The 18,836-nt window shown below is 45.3% G+C and overlaps 1 protein-coding gene and 1 long non-coding RNA gene across 8 annotated transcripts in view; one reads left to right on the top strand and one right to left on the bottom strand.

Annotated features, from left to right (window-relative positions):
- The window catches only part of LOC308592560, a 259,350-nt gene that overhangs the window by 129,707 nt on the left and 110,807 nt on the right, over nt 1–18,836 (top strand). The window lies entirely within an intron of this gene.
- LOC308592528 (RH-like protein) overlaps nt 59–18,836 on the bottom strand; it is a 29,433-nt gene continuing 10,655 nt past the window's right edge. For 2 of the 7 annotated variants that reach the window (XM_081204082.1, XM_081204081.1), the window contains exons 2-12: nt 18,545–18,611; nt 17,827–17,855; nt 17,384–17,570; nt 14,514–14,664; nt 13,137–13,284; nt 5,755–5,921; nt 5,087–5,224; nt 3,574–3,704; nt 2,603–2,682; nt 1,516–1,589; nt 59–1,342 (exon numbers count right to left, since the gene is read on the bottom strand). In XM_081204082.1, the coding sequence (XP_081060208.1) occupies nt 1,316–1,342; nt 1,516–1,589; nt 2,603–2,682; nt 3,574–3,704; nt 5,087–5,224; nt 5,755–5,921; nt 13,137–13,284; nt 14,514–14,664; nt 17,384–17,570; nt 17,827–17,855; nt 18,545–18,611 (1,199 nt within the window). In that variant the 3' untranslated portion in view covers nt 59–1,315. Of the gene's footprint in view, nt 1,343–1,515; nt 1,590–2,602; nt 2,683–3,573; nt 3,705–5,086; nt 5,225–5,754; nt 5,922–13,136; nt 13,285–14,513; nt 14,665–17,383; nt 17,571–17,826; nt 17,983–18,544; nt 18,612–18,836 lie in introns of all 7 variants that reach the window. The other 5 variants (XM_081204083.1, XM_081204084.1, XM_081204080.1 and 2 more) reach the window with 4 other exon arrangements.

Here is an 18,836-nt window from a genome sequence, read left to right as displayed (position 1 = left end):
CTTTGTTGTGGATACAGTTGATCTGTACTGAAGCTGAAGTAATTTAGTGAGTCTTGGGTGGGGGAAGGCAAAACAACACATTTATTGAATGCAATTCAGAAATCAAAGTTAGAGAGGTCACACTCATTCACACAAGTGCCACTGGGATGTTTAGCGGGAATGGGTGCTCTCTCTGATGGGCAGGTGGAGCTAAGCAAGATGGAAGCTTCCACTGATCCTAGGGGTGCAGAGGTCTTGCCCACAAATGGGTCCCTCTAGCTGAAGTTCTTACACGTTTTCTGCCTGGATCTGAGCTGCTTCTTTTGTACCTTGTAAGGTTATCCAGTGCATGACAGGCTGATTTGCACCATAGCAACCAATTATTAGGCTGCTTTTTTCTGGGGGAGACTTAAGTACCAGGTGTGGGGAACTTTGGGCCTTCCAGATGTTGCTGAACTACAGCTCCCACCATTCCTAGCCCTTGGCCATGCTTGCTAAGACTGATGAGAGCTGTAGTTTATTAACATCTGGCAGGCCAAAGGTTTCCCACACCTGAACTATTAACTGAAATGTTACCATGCTTCTGAAGTTTCTGCTGGGCCTGTGACTTCCAAGTATGATGGCTCTTGTCTTGTTACTGGTGGCTTTATGGTGGTGCTGTAGAGGCAGTGTTCTAACATTCAGTTTGTGATAGTAAGCAGCAGTTCATTTCCCATGCTGACTTCATTGCTTTAGTATTTTTCAGCTGGAGTCACAATCCACTTAGGCCATTTATGCACAGGGTTAATTGGGACATTAAAGGCAGTGGTAGCAGTAAGAAAGATGGTAGGCATATGGGGATATAAAATTACAACTGCGGAGGCATAGCATATTATAAAATACTTAGCTCCATATATCACACTGTACACTTGTGCAACTTTTCCACATTACCAATCACTCCCTTGCAAGGTGCAACAGCTGAAAGTGCACCACCTAGAAAACGCTCCCAGAATCCTCTGCAAGGTGGCAAGAATTTTACAACAGACAACTCAGTGTGGAAAGTTGTTAAAACTACTGCATTTAAGGTGCTGACAGGGGGAGGTCAAGTGAGGTAAAATCCACATTTCCACGCCCCCCTGCCAAAGCAAAATCCTCAGCATTTTGCAGGTTCAGCTGTAAATAGTATGCCTTAGAGAAAAGAAGGCGGTTGGCAGCCTCCTTAATGAAGCAGTAGTGTAGTTCATTCGGTCTTGCAAACAAATGGTTCCTACGAAAAGGTTACACAACTTCTGGTGGCTTTAATGGCAGATCGACAAAATCTTCCACAACTAGTTTACTGCAGTCTTGATGCCTGTATTCAATATCCAGCAGCTAAATGTGGAAACTAAAAACAAAGAAACATTATTGATTTTTTTTCTATGAGGAAAGCTAACATCTAAGGCTTTTTAGTTTAGAGGAAAGGTGGGTAAGAGGGGGCATGGTAAAGAACAGCATGGAAAGTGGATAAAGAACAGTTAGCACAGTGACTAATAGCTAGTGTGAAATTTAAAAACTTACCTCCCAAAAAGCTTGATCATCAAAATACTTTGTTATAGGAGGTGCTTTCCAGAATTCAAAAGTTAGTAAGAAACCTAAGACATTGGGAAAAGAATGCAAAACATGTACTGAAAAGTGACAAACCTTTCCCAAAATACCTTTCACTGTACCCTCTAAGGCCCCATATGCACTATACACTGAAAGCAGTATCATACAACTTTAAATAGTAATGGCTTCCTCCAAAGAATCCTGGGAACTGTAGTTCGGTAAGGGTGTTGAGAGTTGCTAGGAGACACCTGTTCACCTCAGAGTTGCAACTCTCAGAGCAGTTTAACAGTCAATCCCTCCTTTCTTGGAATTGTAGCTCTGTGAAGGGAATAAGGGTCTCCTAATTGTACTCAGCATCCTTAAGAACCTAGAGTTATGAGGATTATTTGGAGAAAGGCATTCTTGTTAAAAGTGGTATGATATCACTAAACACATAGCTCGGGCTATGTTCACTGTTGAAGCACATCCTCCAACCGTAGCTATTTGACAGTTGGAACACTAGTTTTTCGCTTGATGGACCTGTATGAACATATATGGAGGAATTACAACTTTAAAATTATAGGCTTGCATCCCCTAGACCCATTACATAAATGAGGCAGGTAAGTGATGTCTCTCTTAAGCCTAAAGTGTGGCATAGGCTGTGTACACACCAGAGCATTAACATGCACATAGGTCACACAGATCCCAGTTTACCATGTGGCACTTTAGCGCATATTCATCCACACATGAGTGCTTTCAGTTAAATTCTTTTCCCATCTACACTAGTGGGTGGTGCTCGATGGGGTATATTATCACTCAGATCCGGGGCAAATTCTCCTGCTTCTTTGTTAGTTTCTACATCTACTGACATTATCAAGCATTCTTGAAGTTTTCACTTTATCTTTGCTTCCTCCTCTGCTACTCCACATATCCAGTGGATCATCCAGTCTAGCCCCTTGCTTGGTGCAGCATTGAAAAGGTACAATGTGTGTCCATTGAGCAATCAGACACCAGTAGCATTCAAGGAAAGGAGAGGCTTTAGCTCCATAGAAAATCACAAAGAGTGTTTGCGATAACAGACCTGTAATGAGTCCAGCCATCAGACCCAGGGAAATGATCGCGCAGGATGCACCAAGTTCAATCAAAGCCAAATAACCCATTCTGAAAATCACAACAACAAAAACCATTCACAAACCAGTAAATGCTTTACCACTTATTCAGTGCTACAGTCTTGGTGTTTTTCCATAGGCCTTACACTCTGTTATTGATGGGGGAGAATTCCGTGTGATCCACAATTCATATAATATGAAGTGATTTAATTTGCATTTCCAAAAACATTTGCATGAATCAAAACATAACCATTCTTTGACATTTGCACTTCTCTGAATTTTGCTATGCTGCTATCCCAGCAAACGTGCTAAAAAAAACTATATAAGGAGTGAGTGTGCCTAAAAATGTATATACAAAAATGCAACACATTAGAGAAAATGGTTTGCAAACATGTTACGTTAGGCAAAATTGCATACAAAAATATGTAAGGGGCAATGTGCAATATGATGCTGGCAGTTTTTTGTGAAGTCTATCACAAACTGCAGCAGAAATGCAGCCACCTGGACCAAAGAGAAAATTAAAGGAACAAAATTTAGAAGATCAATCCTTCCTTACTATCTCTGTCTCCTGTTTTTAAACTTTCTCTATTTAGAGAGCCCTTTTCACACCAGCTGATCTTACAAAGAGCTCCTTCACAATTGCCATTGAACCACAGGACACTACAGAGAAACTGGAGGGCACACACTTCAAGTGTGTTACTACTGACCAAGAGCTTTCCACTGACTTGTTTGAACTGAATTTTTGCTAGGTAATGTCCAGTACTACAGTGGATAGTATTTCCTCCCCCCCCCCCCCGCCTTTAAAACTTTTTAAAATAAAACCCTCAAGGTGGTGCAAGGTTTCTGTCTACAGCTTTCTGTCTACACACTTTCTGGTGGGGCCCAATAACTATCTCTTGAAAAGTTCAGAGGAGATAACATTTGAGAGAGAGGTTCCACCTACCCTTCTAGGTCTTCCTGGCTGTCTATTAGGATAAGAATAATGCGAGTGATCCCTCCAATCAAACTGGGCAGACCAAAGGTGTAAAGAACTCCACAGGTATCATGAATCCTGAGCGCTGGTTCCAGGCGCTTCTGAGTTTGATGGGAAGGGTACATGTGAAAAACACAAATGCTGTGTAAACACCACAAAATTCAAAGCACATTTCAATCATGCAACTCCCCCAAAAGGAACTGTAATTTAATTTCACGCAGCTGCAATTCCCAGCACCTTCAATAAACTTCAGTTCCCAATAATATTGGGCAGGGAGTAGTTTAAATGTACGGGATGTGTGCAGCCAAAGAGTCATGTGAATAACCTTTAACGCTGCAAATCAGAAGGTAGCTGTTGAAGGGCTTGTGGGCTGGCTATAAGCAGGACTGTCTTGTCAGCCACAATGTCATGGAAGCACAGAGAGGGGGACACTGCTTAGCAGTAGATCAGGAAGGTTCAGTTTCTGGCATTAAGAAGTTTAGAGCAACAAGACTGGAAAAGACTAGCATATGTTGAAAAAGACCCGAGAGAGCCTGTGTGGCATAGTGGTTTGCAGCCAGATCAGGACCAGGAAGTAAGGTAAAGGTAAAGGTACCCCTGCCCGTACGGGCCAGTCGTGTCCGACTCTAGGGTTGTGCGCTCATCTCACTTAAGAGGCCGGGAGCCAGTGCTGTCCGAAGACACTTCCGGGTCACGTGGCCAGCGTGACGAAGCTGCTCTGGCGAGCCGGCACCAGCGCAGCACACGGAAACGCCGTTTACCTTCCTGCTATAAAGCGGTATCTATTTATCTACTTGCACTTAGGGGTGCTTTCGAACTGCTAGGTGGGCAGGAGCTGGGACCGAAAGACGGGAGCTCACCCCGCCACGGGGATTCGAACCACTGACCATACGATCGGCAAGTCCTAGGCACTGAGGTTTTACCCACAGCGCCACCCGCGTCCAAGGAAGACCAAGGTTCAAATCCTCAGTCAGCTATGAAGCTCACTGGGCCAGCCACAGTCCCTCAGCCTATCCTACCTCACAGCATTGATGTGAGTATAAAATGGAGAGGGAGGAATACCATTTATGCCACTTCGACCTCCTCAGAGAAAAGGTGGGGTATAAATGTAATAATAAATAAATGGATAGGGTTTCATTAACCAAAAGAGTCAAGGATTCCCCAGCTGCTCTGTAAGATGACATGTGCAGGTCTCCTTCTTGGGGCTGGCCCTACCATTAGGCAATGTGAGGAAGCTGCCTCCAACAGATGCTTCAGAGACAAGAACTTTAAGCACCATCCCACTAAACCTGCCTGCTGCTCTCAGATGAAGATGAGACTCGGTCTTATCACCACTGTTGAAATCAGAGTCAACTGCCAACCTGACTGGCTTTTGCACAAGGAATGGGGGAGGCGCCATTTTGCCCTTTGCCTCAGGCAGCAAAATGCCCGCTCCTCCTTGCCCACAATCCAAAATGGGATGGTTCAAAATGGGAACTGTTACCTGTAAAAAGGCAAAGCCAAGCACAGAACCTGCCCCGGCCACCAGACCTAAAGTCATCGCAATCCAAGGGTATCGGATGATGGAAACTGAGGAGCCAACAGCAACCCCACCGGCCAGAGTGGCATTCTGGATGTGGGCCTGTAGAACAAGCAAAAGAAGAAAGTGAGGAATGAAAAAAGTCGGCTGGAAACGTTTTACTAGTGAAAGACGCTGGTGTGGGTGGGTGGGTAGGTGTTTGTGTAGGTGCACGTGTGCATGTCTTAAACCAGGATTTCCAGCAGCCAGGCACCAGTTAGGCCGCAGAACCAGCCTGTCCACCACATACCAGCAAATTCAAGTCGCACACTTCTAGCTGACCATTAGGTCTTGTGCAACAAGCCAGTTTCCCCAGAAGATCAGACTTTCTGCGATAAGGAAATTGATGGGGACCTGCACTGGAAGTGTGAGACGGGCACTTGCTTTGATGCATGCATTCTCCAGTCCCCATGCAAACAAATGAGAGGGAATGCTCATTAAATAACCAATGCAAGCAAATATGCAAGCAAATTAGGATGATTTCTCAATAAATAGGTTGCTTGGAAGTGTGAGCATCTCTCTTCCGGCTGTCTCTCTAGTTAGGAGAAAGTCCCTCTAGATTGAAAGTTAGAGAACAGGAACTTCTGACTTACCATGTGGAACGTCCCATCACTACTGGTAGCCTTTGAGAACGCAAATGCGGCCACAGCACTTGTAGCCATTGCAAAATAGGTGTTGTAAATGGCAGCCTGTTTTTCCTCTTCTTTCTCTACCAACACAGAATTGAAGCTGGGCCAGAATGTCCAAAGGAAGAGAGTACCTAGTGAACACCCACACACAAAAAGAACAATTAGTGCCCTCTTGAACCCATTAGATAATTGCTTTTGTTGGAAGTGACAGGGTGCAACTCAGCTTGCACTGTATCGGCTAATGTATCTGCATGAGAAAGGGCAGATAGAGAGAGGAACCTCCAAGCTTCCTAGACTGTCCTGCTTGTGCCTGACCTGTTGATCTTCCTGCAGGTAATCTTATGATTGCAGACCTCACTTCCTCCTCACCTTCCCCCTTCTTCTCCAGGGACCCCATATGAGAACAGATTTATTTTGAGATTTGTCCTGTTGAGATGCCAGAGCAAGCGTGGCTCAATTGGCCAGGGAGAACTAGGATCTTTCCTATCAAACACATATTTCCAACTATAAACATTAGCTTTCTTACTTTCCTAAACCTGAAGTCCCAATGAGATTGTATCTAGCGTACAAAGAGCTCCTCCAGCCGGTATTCTGTGTTCAGTTAAGACTCTGCTAAGCATTCAACTCCAAATGCTCACAGACTGGGAACCAGGAAGGCTTGGGCTTGGATTGGCAGGCCCCAATACAAGAGGAGGAAGCAAAAGAGAAGGGGAAGCCTGAACGATGGGAACTGGGGTTAGTGGAGGGGGCTATCTTGACTTCAGCCACTTTAGAAGGAATGTTGGCTCCCCACCCCACCCCCGACCTTCCAGCAGAGCAGAACGCCTCTGTGGAGACAGTGGGCAGCTGAAGGGGGAGGCAGCTCAGGAGGGGGCTGCAATTGATCAGGCACCTGAACGGGAGGGTGCTGTATTGTTGCCTAGAACCAGGAGCTGCCTCCACGGATGGGAGAAGACCCACCAACCCCAAAGCAGCATGCGGTGGCAATCCCAACATTTCTGTAAAGCGAGTGAGCCCCAACAGTGAGTGCACCACGCCTCATCTTCACAAGCTTGGCAGGTAGGGTAGTGGTAACTATTGGGGCATCTTCACTGCTTCCATCCAGTTCTGACTTTACTGCCCAACAGGGCCGTCTTAAGCATATCCTGCACCACGGTGGAAAGATCCCTCCGGCGCCCGCCCCCCCCCCGTTTCCCAGAGTTGTCAACCTTTTTTAAGGGGGGACCCCAAAATTGTTGACCTTTTTTAGGAAAGGCTGCTCCCGCCCTCGCGCTGCTGCCCCGTGCTGCTCACACGTGGCCAGGCATTCGCTCCCGCAGTGGGATCATGGTGTGGGGCTGGGCAGCCGGGTGGCACGGGAGGCAGGCGGGGGTCTCGTCCGGGCAGGGGCAGGCGAAGCGAGCTGGGCCATCCGCTTCACCACAGCAGAGAAGCGCACACACTCAGCCACAGTCTCACCTTCCTTGCTTGGGGAGGAAGGGGGGGAGGAGAGAGTGTGACTGGGAGGGGATCGGGCAGGGGAAGGAAACGCAGTCCGTGTGAAGGAGTGCAGAGGTGGTGGGGGCAGCGGGAGGAGGCAGGCTCCGTGCAAGGAGGTGGAGAAGAGGGGAAGGAGGGAGGGGCGCTGGGGGCGGCAGTTGCAGTGTGGCGCCTCGAGAGCAGGGATCTTTCAAGGTAGAGTAGACGGGGAAGTGGTGGTAGAGTCACGTTTATTCTGCGCAGACCTTGGGATGCAAGCACACACCACGCAGCTGAGATGGTGGTGTGTCGTGGAACCAGTGGAGAGAGCTCCGGACTGCAGGAAGGCATCTGGAGCCTTCCTGCCTCCGATGGGTGCAGGAGGTTCGCAGGCACAAAGCCCCCACTCCACCTCGCTTACCTCCCCACTCTCCCCTCCCTGGACTCTCTGCCTGACACCCTCTACTGCTTGGCGCCCTGGCTCGCTGCGCCACTACGCCCAATGGTAAAGAATCATGGCTCTTGAACTCTGGGCCTGCTGTTGAGCCTCTACCATTATGTGCCTGAAACTACCTACACATTAGTGTTTGTTTTTTTTTTTTTTGCATTTTAAAATTTTCTTGATTTCCCATTATTTACACATTATATCCATATTTCAATACATCTCATACATTTTGAACTTCCTTCAGCGTCATTGACATTCATTCGTGTTTATATCTTTAAAACACATTCCATTCTTTCATATTGCCGTTCTTTCCTCCCTTCGTACATTATTTCTATTAAGCAATACTTGTTAGTTCTTTACAGTGCCTCTTTAAATCCCACTAGCGTTGTATTTACAAAACATTTATTCTCCAGATAACCCACAAATTTCCCCCAGTCCTCAATAAACTTTTGATCCTTAATATATCTGATTTTCCCTGTTAATTTGTCCAACTCGGCATATTCAGTCAGTTTTACTCTCCACTCTGCTACCGTTGGGATTTCTTCCTGCTTCCACTTCTGGGCTACCACAATTCTGGCTGCCGTTACCGCATACTGGAAAAGTTTACAATCCTTTCTTCTGATGTCTTTTCCCACAATACCTAATAAGAAGGCTTCTGGCTTTTTTACAAAAGTATAACTTAACATCTTTTTCATTTCATTATAGATTTCATCCCAGAAGCTTTTAACTTTCTTACACTCCCACCATTGATGATAGAACGTCCCTTCTTTTTGCTTACATTTCCAGCATTTGTTATCTACCTTATACATCTTAGCTAGTTTTACGGGTGTCAAATACCACCTATAGAGCATCTTCATCACATTTTCCTTCAGTAACACACATGCCATAAATTTTATATTCACTCTCCATAACTTTTCCCAATCCTCCAGTTGAATGTTATAGCCGAAATCCCTTGCCCATTGTACCATCACTGATTTTACTTCCTCATCCTTCGTATTCCACTCTAGCAGTATTTTATACATTTTTGACAGATTTTTATATTCGTTGTTTATTATCTCTTTTTGGAATGTCGATTCCTTTTCCTCGTAACCCCTTTCCTTCACCTCTTTTTTAAATATTTCATTTATCTGAAAATAGTGCAGCCAGTCATATGTAAATACTTTAACCTGATCGTAAGGTTTTACTTTCCACTTCCCTCCTTCATTAGTAACCATTTCTCCATACTTTCCCCACTTTTCTCTCATGTTAACTTTCTTTACACTTATTAACTCCAACGGGGATGACCAATGTGGGGTTTTCGGTTCTAGTATATTTTTGTATCTGTCCCAGACCTCTATTAGTGGACCCTTAAAGATGTGGCTACAAAATCCCTTATGCACTCTCTTTTTATCCCTCCATAGGTACGCATGCCACCCAAATTTGTTATTATACCCTTCCAGGTCTAATAATTCTTTATTCTCCAACTTTACCCATTCTTTTATCCAACACAGACATGCTGCTTCGTAATACAATCTCATGTCTGGTAGGGCGAAGCCCCCTCTTTCTGTTACATCTGTTAATAACTTAAATTTAATTCTGGGCTTCTTTCCTTCCCAGACATATCTAGAGATCACTACCTACACATTAGTGCATCTGGTTGCATGTATTGGCAGCGAGCCAGGACAGCTTCAACCAGATTAACCTGTGCTGCCAATGTCCCCCCAGCCTGAGGATATAGCACTGCCATCCTCGGACTCAGAGGCCTCCATCGCAAAGGCCCTTGTGAGACCAGAGTCTTCCCTGCTCTGCTGGAGCAAAAGACTGATTGAGCTGCCTAGGGCCCTTTAACTGGTAAGTCACTTTACAGCAGGGGCAGGGCTGCAATATAGATGCACCTGCTGTGGTTATTTTGACCTCAGTCTTCATTTGATGGCTGCTGAAGCAACATCAGAGTGCTGCTCTCCTACAGAGCAGCTTGAGCTTTACATCCAGCCATAGCCCTGTCTTGTACCAATGGATGGGTGGATCTGTCCACTGCAGTTTCTCTCGGTTTCTTGTTTTTCTGAACTTAAATTCAGTTCTCCACATGTATGCGGAAATTTGAATTTAAAAAAGAACAGCAGCAGAATTCCTGCAGGCTCTTTCTCAGAAACAATGCACAATCTGAAGAAAGACTTCCTGCATTTATTATGTTTTACATTTATATTCCACGTTGTTTTCCTTCATGAAGCCCAAGGCAGCGTAAACAAAGTTCCCAGGAAGTCACCCATCCAAGCACAGACCATGCCAAGACCAACTTAGCTTCAACAAGGTAGTGGTCTCATGTGACCATCCCCAGAGACACTACATTGCCTTTGGTCCAGCAGTCCTTCCCAACACCCCAGGAGTGGAGCAAGCAATTTGCAACAATTTGTTTACCACTACTGCTTTGGGCACTACCTATACTTAAACAAACAACAGAAAAACCTAAACAGCATTCAAGATTCAGCCTATCAATCATCCTGCACATGGCAAAACAAACACTGAGCCAAGAAGATATGTAACTGGATCTCCCACTGAGGTATTATGTTTGCAAGGAAACAACAGGTGCGTGTTGCTTGTAATTTATTGCAGCCATGGGAGGAAGGCAGGGATCTGTCTGCAATAACCGCAGTGAAGAGTTGACCACCGTGGAAATTCCATGCCTATCAGCAAGTTCAAGACAAGTGTCAGGCTCAGAAGCTTCAGCTTAAAGTACCAGCAACAGAATCTCCCGTGTTCTTCCTCTGTCAAGCTGCTCCTCTAACCCAGGGATGCAGAACCCTTTTCAGACTCATGGCAGCATTCCCACCTGGGCAGAAGTGGGTGGAGTCGCCACAATAGCTTTCCAGCAGTAGTGTCACTGCTGTTTACCAGGAGAGGGACAGGTGAGATAGAGATGTTTAAAAAATGAAATAGGAATGGAAATGTTTGCCTATTCATCCCATTCCTGGAACGGAAATCAATCAAGTAAACACGATTGATATCTACTGTTTTTGCTCTCAACCCATCAACAATATGTGACTAATTAATTTGCATGGCGCTTCCCTTGCGTTGAAATGAATAGGGTGGAATAACATAAACTACGTAATGAATTACGTAAGTTTTGCAATTTCGCCACAGCAGAACATGACACAAATCACGTAATTTTGGGCAGCAGGTAAACTGCAGCAGAACAGAAACAGAGCTGCTGTGTTAGAAACTGAGATATGAAAGCTATGAGCTAAATGACACCTTAATCCTAGGTTATGGGTGCAACAACGGAATGTCTAGGCACACTTTTTTTATAACAAGAATACAAAGCTGAAAATGAATGAACTGCAGCTAAAAATATTATGTTCTTTTTCACATGGTCTAGTCCTTCCTCTGCCCACCTCCCTAATATTTTTAAGAGGGTCTCTTCTCCAGTCTTCAGAGAGTAGTTGGAAGTGGGGAGGCAGAAAAAGGTCCTCCTTTCCTTCCACTCTGCAGTTTTAATCTGAAATCATAGGCGCAGTACTGTGCCCTGAGCTCAGAAACTGCTTACGCTAATGAAATTCCCTGTCGCAAAATGCACCTAGAACAATGAGAGTTTCGAACACTACGAAGCTGCATGTGATGGATACAGGGTGTAATGGGAGACGATGCCTTCTTGCACCCCTATGGTGGGGTTGGGGCTGTGCCACACAGTGGCGTAAGCACCAAGATTGCCTCCACTGGTGGGCCATGCAGCCCGGACTTTAACCCTCTCAGCTTGAAGCTGCAATGCTGTTGCTGGGAGGCTATTGCTGCAGCTGCACCCCTCTGAGCAAGCACAAAATAACTGCCATGGGTAGCAAAAGAAGAGATGTTGGTCCTTTGGCACAAGCGAATACTGTGCTCGCGGCACTTTTATCAATATGCGAATACTGACACCTCATTTCTACAAAAAGAAAAAAGCCACCATCATCATCATTATTATTGCCATATGCATTAATTTTCCAGGATAGCGTAAAACAGCCTAACACAAGTGATGACTGCATATTTCAGCAACATGGCCCTCTATGATTCTGCTCCAATTGTTTTTTGGAGAGGGAAATTTTCACCTAATCACAAGTTACACACACGACTTTTGGCAACCTGGGCCTGTGGGATGGGCGGATCCCTACACCAAACACTGTTCTGCTATGAAAAAGGGATGCTTATCTGTATAAGCAGAAGGAAATGTCTCTGAGGCCCAACCTCTAACACATGCGCCACCCATTAACGTTGTAGCACCAATCAAACTATGACTCTCTGGCCAGCAGAGAAATATTGAGAGACTGGAACTGCACTTTACAGCTCAATTAGTGGAGCATGTCACTTCTGCCAATTAAAAAAAACCTATGGTCTTTCTGGGCTGGGCACTTTTCCTTCCAGGCTTTTTGTCTCTCTGTGTCATTCTATAAGACTGTTTCCATGAAGGTTCAGCCTGAAGAGCACATACAAATGTGTTTGTAATTATTACACTGAATCTGGCACTTCAAGTTGAAGGCAACATCAGATCACTTTAAACAGCCATGGATTCCCCCAAAGAATCCTGGGAAGTGTAGTTTGTTAAGGGTGCAAGGGGTTAAGTGACCCCCATTGTCCGCACAGAGCTACAACCTCAGAGTGGTTTAACCACTCTTCCCAGGAAACTCTAGGGACTGCAGTTCTATGAGGGGAATAGGGGTCTCCTAACAATTATTGACATTCCTAATGGTGAAGAAGACTGGCCAGGTGGCAAGCTTTCCTTCTCAGTTTGCTGCACAGGTGCTGCCGATGGGCAACTTCAAGGTCCCTCTGTAGGTTTCTTTCTCTTTAAACTAGACTTGGACTAGGCAGCCCTTCAAACAAAGGACTCCTTCAAACAGAAGGCTGTAAAAGCAGGACACATGTTCACTTTACCTCCAGGCAGATGCCCCAGAAAGATATCCATGATATCAAAAGCTGTTGAGAGATCCAGCAGAACCAAGAGATAGGCTTAGTGCATGGCAAAAGTCATCCGCCAATACAATCACTGTTCTTGAACTGGGTCTGAACCCAGATTCCAAATAGTCACAGCCATGGACGTGCCATACATGTACATGTATGCACCGCCCCCAGAATCCTGAGAACTGCAGCACCCTTAAACTACAGTTCTCAGGATTTGGGGGGGGGGGAGTTGGGATGTGCTTTGAATGCACTTGAGATCTATAGTGTGTATGCAGCCTGAGTTTCATTTAAGAACACTTGAAGTTGAATCACCAGAACTATACACAGACCAAATATTGTCAGATCTTTGTTGAAATCAAACTCAGAAGTCAAACATCAGCTGCTGAATAATGTATCCTACTATGTCAAATGCCACATTTCAACATCAACATCCACTGGGGGAAATTTCTCAAAACGTCTTTGTTTCAAGCTCCAGTAAAGAGATTTGTTTGACCTCCCACCCTGCCTTAGGACACTGATGAAAACAGCTTACCCAGCATTGCAAACATATCAGAAGCAGGCTTTGATCTTTCTTTCTCAACTTTTGGGTGCAGCGAGGAATTGTTGAGGAACCAGGAGACAGTGGAGCCAAAAAATGCCCCAAACAAATGAACATGCATCAAGCTGATGTGGCTGTTAATCTGTAGACCACAAAAAAACAGTCACCATTTCATAGAGAGCCAGGGTGGAATGTATTCTGTGGGGAACTGGATGCTGGAATGGACAGGACTTTAATCTGATTCAGCACAGCTCTTCCGTGCTCCTGCTCCATGTGCCCGCCAGACAGCCATCTTTGTCCTCTTCCATATCCTATCCCTCTCTCTGGTTTTCTGTTTTCCACCCCAACATACCCACTGAGGCTGCTGCACCCTCACTTTGCAGGGTATTCCCCCTCTAAAGTTATTTTGACTTCTGCAAATTCTGGGTCCCCCCACCCCGGCAAATCTGCCTGGGCTGTGCTATTTTGCCTACCCACTCAGGGAACTGAGCTTGAAATTAATATACAGGATTAGACAACACTGTGGAAGAGGGTTATCTATCAGTGGCACAATAGCTAAACAGAATCTCCATAGTTCAGAGCAGGGGTCAGGAACCTCTAGCTCTTGGCCCACCATGGGAACCAATTTGGCCCATGAGGCCATTTCCCCAAAGCCACACCCCTGTCAATCAGCTAACATCACTCATAACTTCAGGTGATGGGTGAAAATGCAGGGTTCAATTCTGCTGGGAACTGGCACACACATCCAAGGCAAGCAACCCTGGTTTGTTGGTTTTTTGGCAGGCTTCAGCTGTGAGAGGGCCTGCTCATGATGGGGAGAGGAGAAAGAAGCCCTTGCCAACCCCAAACCTGGTGCTTGGGGAGAGCTGCGCAAGGGATTTTGACAGGTGAGCAGGACGACCCACCTATCCATCATGGGGTGCCATAATGACATCATGTGATTGACAGGTGGGTTGCCCCTGCCCACCTGTCAAAGTTGGCCTCTGGGACGGAGCCAGATAAAGTTCCAGGGAAACAAGCCACTTGTTGCTGAGGGCTTTCCATTGGAGCTCCTTGCTGGCTGCTGGTGGGGTACAGGATGCTGGACTAGTTGGGCCTCTGGTCTGATCCAGCGCCAAGGGTTGGTAATCAAAGCTACTAGAGGCCAGCAACCTTAAGTCTTATGACACAGAGAGCCACTCTTGAGAAAGGCTGCCTTGGCAGCTAATGCCAATTAGGGAAGATGGCAAAACAGGGCAGCTGTGCTTGACCTTCAGATACCACAAAGGGACAGTTCCTGAGGGGGAAAGGTCTCTGGAAATGGGAAGCTGCCACAGAATCACCCACCCATCCCACGCCTTGTCTCAGTAGCAAAGAGGTTTCTATACATACCCCCAGAACATCCACAATGATCCATCTGTTCCCAGCGAAAACAGCCACCTCCACCATAGCCATGCAGATTAACTGCATCAGGTTGGCTTTGCCGAGGATCGCGCCAGCTGAAATCAGCACCGCTGTAATACTCATAATGGCTGCCAAGATGCTTCGGGAAAAGAAAAAGGAGAAAGCAGTATTGTCCGTAGCATTGTTTTAGAGTGCTGAAGAAGCCCCCTCCTCCAGATTGGGAGACTGGCTGGTATCCACAAACAGGATGTGCAGACAGTGTGGATATAGCCAACTAACTTGTTCCATCAGCGCAAGCATTTCCCGATTGTGCATCAAAATTTCCCCCTCTCCTCTCCCCACACTCCCTGAACCTCCACAAATCTCTAGAGGATTTCATGAACTCCCATAACAGATTTAGGGGGCATGTAGGGGGAGAAAGGGGGACGGGGTTCTCCTGCATGGAAGTTGTCATTGTTCTCTCTTCAAGCCCCTCCTGCTTCTAGGAAACAGTGGGGCAGGGGAAAGCAGGGATTTGACTGGCACACCCCACATCTGAGCAGCCTCTTCCTCCACTTCTGACAGCTCCTGTGCCCCCACCTCTGCCTACTCCGACCCTTCCTCTTCCCCACTGCCCTGGTTCCTGCCTCACAGGTGGCACCAAACCCCATAAATCTCTGTCCCTATCTCCTGGGTCAGTCTCCAGTCCCCTTGCCTCTGCCACACACTCGTCAGAGCCCTGACATGGCGCCTGGGATGACACACAAGAACGTCATCTAAAAGCAAAGCCAAGACTGCATTTTCTCCAGAAGTAGGGCTTTAATTATATGGACATTTATGGCAACTTAATAAATTAGTTGATTAATCCACCAAATTTCATACGATTAATCAATATTTTTTATTATTCAGGTGACACCTGGTCAGGCAATCTAATTGTTTAACCCATCTGCAATAAAATAAAACAAAACTTACATAAAACTAACTCTCTCTCTCTCTCTCTCTCTCTCTCTGTGTGTGTGTGTGTGTGTGTGTGTGTGTGTGTGTGTGTGTAGTATTCATAGCTGGGGAAATCTTTTACAAGTAATAGTTTGCTCCTCCTGTTTCCTAATTAGCTAGAAACCTCTGGATTCTGCCTCCCAGGCCAAGGCCTCTACTGTCTATTATTGCAAGGGTGAGGAAACTTTGGCCCTTCAGATGTTGGTGAACTACAATTCCCATCAGACCCGGCAAGCATGGTGAGGGATGAGGGGAGCTGTACTTGAGCAACATCTGGAGGGCCAAAGATTCCCCACCCCATAGCTTTTGGGTTTAGCTAGCCCGCCACTGGGTCTGTGTATTGATTTAGGCTGCAGCTGATCCACAGTAAATTCTGAGGCGTTTCACAAGCCTGAAAAAATTCTGGGTATCCAGAAACTGCTGAGGATGTAACTAGGGGTGGCGCCAAATCTTTTCCTAAATGCCTTGGGTGCATCAGAGTCAGCAATGGATTCAGGGGAAATTGAATTGAAGGATGATCTGCATTACTGGCTGGATATTAATTTGAGGGAATAAATTAATTTTAGATGACTTTATCTGGATATGATTTGGGGATAAAGAATCGGGTACTCAAAGGAAAATTTAATTGATTTGGAGCAAGCTCTGTTGGGTAATGAACTGAAGAGGAAATCATTCGGGTTGATCTGCTGGGTTGACTAATTGACAAATGTATCTGAGGTGATTTGGATGGAAAACTCATTATCTCACCTTCTGCGACTTTTAAATTTTAAATTTTGCATCTTTACATGTAATTTGGCATGTGCAAATTTTTCACAAATGTGTATCTATGAGACTATACTGTACTGCAAATCTTAGAATCATAGAATCATAGAATCATAGAGTTGGAAGAGACCACAAGGGCCATCGAGTCCAACCCCCTGCCAAGCAGGAAACACCATCAGAGCACTCCTGACATATGGTTGTCAAGCCTCTGCTTAAAGACCTCCAAAGTAGGAGACTCCACCACACTCCTTGGCAGCAATGTCTTACTGTCAGGAAGTTCTTCCTAATGTTTAGGTGGAATCTTCTTTCTTGTAGTTTGGATCCATTGCTCCGTGTCCGCTTCTCTGGAGCAGCAGAAAACAACCTTTCTCCCTCCTCTATGTGACATCCTTTTATATATTTGAACATGGCTATCATATCACCCCTTAACCTCTTGCAAATACCAAACAATGCCCCTGAAGAACTGGTTTTTATGCGTTGCTTGCGTTGGCCTGAATGTTGAAGAATCATTTCATTTAAAGAAAAAAACACACCAATAGAGATTTATGCTACAGGTGCGATGAAAAGAGCTGCAGATGCCCTGACAATAAGGTATAATACGTTCACTAATCCACTCATCCACTCACTCAAACACTTATTTTCTAGCTTAGACTTTGCCAAACTGGCACCTTCCAGATGTTTTGGGATTCAAGTCGCATCAATCCCAGTCCCAAACATCTGGAGGGTACCAGGCTCATAAAGGCTGCTCTAGCTAATAAATGCAGGTGTGTGTGGGTCAGTGTTTGGAGCACACCAGGAATGAAGACAAAGCACATTATTAAGAAAGGGAACAGGCTCATTCATTTTGAGTTCAGCCCCTTGATCGTTTTGGTTGCCCTCATAATAAACAGCTATGAGGATGGGAAGCCTAGTATTATTGGGCTAAAAGTGGGCACAGTTTGTTTGCTCTGTGAATGAGAGCGGGGAGGGAGGGAGGAGCGAGAGAGGGAATGAGAGAGAAGAGTAATATTTCTTGGTCTCCAGCTGCCCATGTTTCAAAGAAACCTGCTAAACTAAATCCATAAAGCCTCAGACATAGCAACCACTGGTCAAGGCAGGGCCCTGTAAAGCGTGTTACCTACCTTTGCAGATTTATCTTCACTTGCCCATCTGAGAAATGGAAAATGAAGCCGTTCACGATCAAAGCCCACTGCACTCCAAGGGCTGCAAGGAAAAGGCTGAATCCAGCGCTGCTGAAGCCGTATCTTCTCAGGAAGGCCAGGAGGAAGGCGAAGCCCAAGACCACCATGATGTTGACATCTTGAAATGCTGCGCACAAGAGAGGCCATTATTCATTTGTTATTTACATTTGTTACTTTTTACATGCAGACATAAACACACTCCAGATGTAACTCATCAAATACTAACACTACATAAAATAATGCAATCAACTTACTCTCATTTGGGGGAAATTGAGCCTCACCCTTGGAGACTCTCCCCAGCCACTTAAGTATTTGCTCAATTAACCTACTAATTAAACAGAGTAACACCTGCAACCCTAATTTCAATTAACAAGCAGGCTTACCTGGGTAGAGCGCAAGGTCTTCTTGAACACTTTGATGGTCATATGAAAAGAAAAAGAAAAATATAAGGATGAAAGCAGCTTCCAAAAAGAAAATGAGCCCAGGCAGGCGAATCCGGAGACTTGGAGGATACTGAGAACCCATCATGTGTCCATGAACTACAGCATTTCAAAAGGGAAGCGGGTGTTAATTCCTTGAGTTAAAAGACAGAAAGTAGCTGAGAAAGTCTGAATGTGATAGCCAGAAGGCATTAAGTCCTTATCTAATGCCGCCCAGGAGAGCAGGCCAGTCTTCTGTTGCTGGGTATTTTGACTCCTGTGGAGTTGCCTTGTGATCTGAGGTTGTGGGATAAGGCTGTGCTAGAATGAGGGCTCTTTTGAGTGGTCAGAATTATTCCAGAGGAATTAACGACTAACTTAGGTTCATTAATTTCAGTGAGTCTGAGCAGGGCTAGCACTGGATACATCCCGAATAACTATTTGATATGGGAAAAACTTTCATGGCCCAGCTGCATGGAGTGTGATGTTCAGTTTTCCAGTACAGTGGTACCTTGGTTTATGAACTTAATCCATTCTGGAAGTCCGTTCTTAAACCAAAGTTTTAAACCAAGGCATGCTTTCCCATAGCAGCGGGGGGACTCGATTTACAAATGGAACACACTCAACAGGAAGTGGAACATGTTGTGTTTCCAAGGCAAAGTTCACAAACCAAAACACCTACTTCTCGGTTTGCAGCGTTCTTAATCCAAGTTGTTCATAAACTAAGCTGTTCTTAAACCAAGGTACCACTGTAAAGAGAAAAGGTGTGTGTGTAAAGCTGGTGTTAAATTATAATGGAATAATAATACTGTAATAATAATAACAATAATTTATTACTCCCTGCCACTTGATATCAGAAAGGCGCCTTCGCTGTGCTCTTTTTGTTTTTTTTTTAAAATTTTTTATTGCGTTTCTTTCCATAGGTGAACAAAATTGTTTGAACAGCAACACACAAGAAACATTTTCTATATTTA

The sequence above is a fragment of the Podarcis bocagei genome (assembly GCF_964188305.1).
Source record: "Podarcis bocagei genome assembly, chromosome: 7".
Lineage (NCBI taxonomy): Eukaryota > Metazoa > Chordata > Lepidosauria > Squamata > Lacertidae > Podarcis > Podarcis bocagei.
The sequence above is the reverse complement of the archived record's forward strand: the minus strand, read 5'-3'. Positions and strand labels throughout refer to the sequence as shown.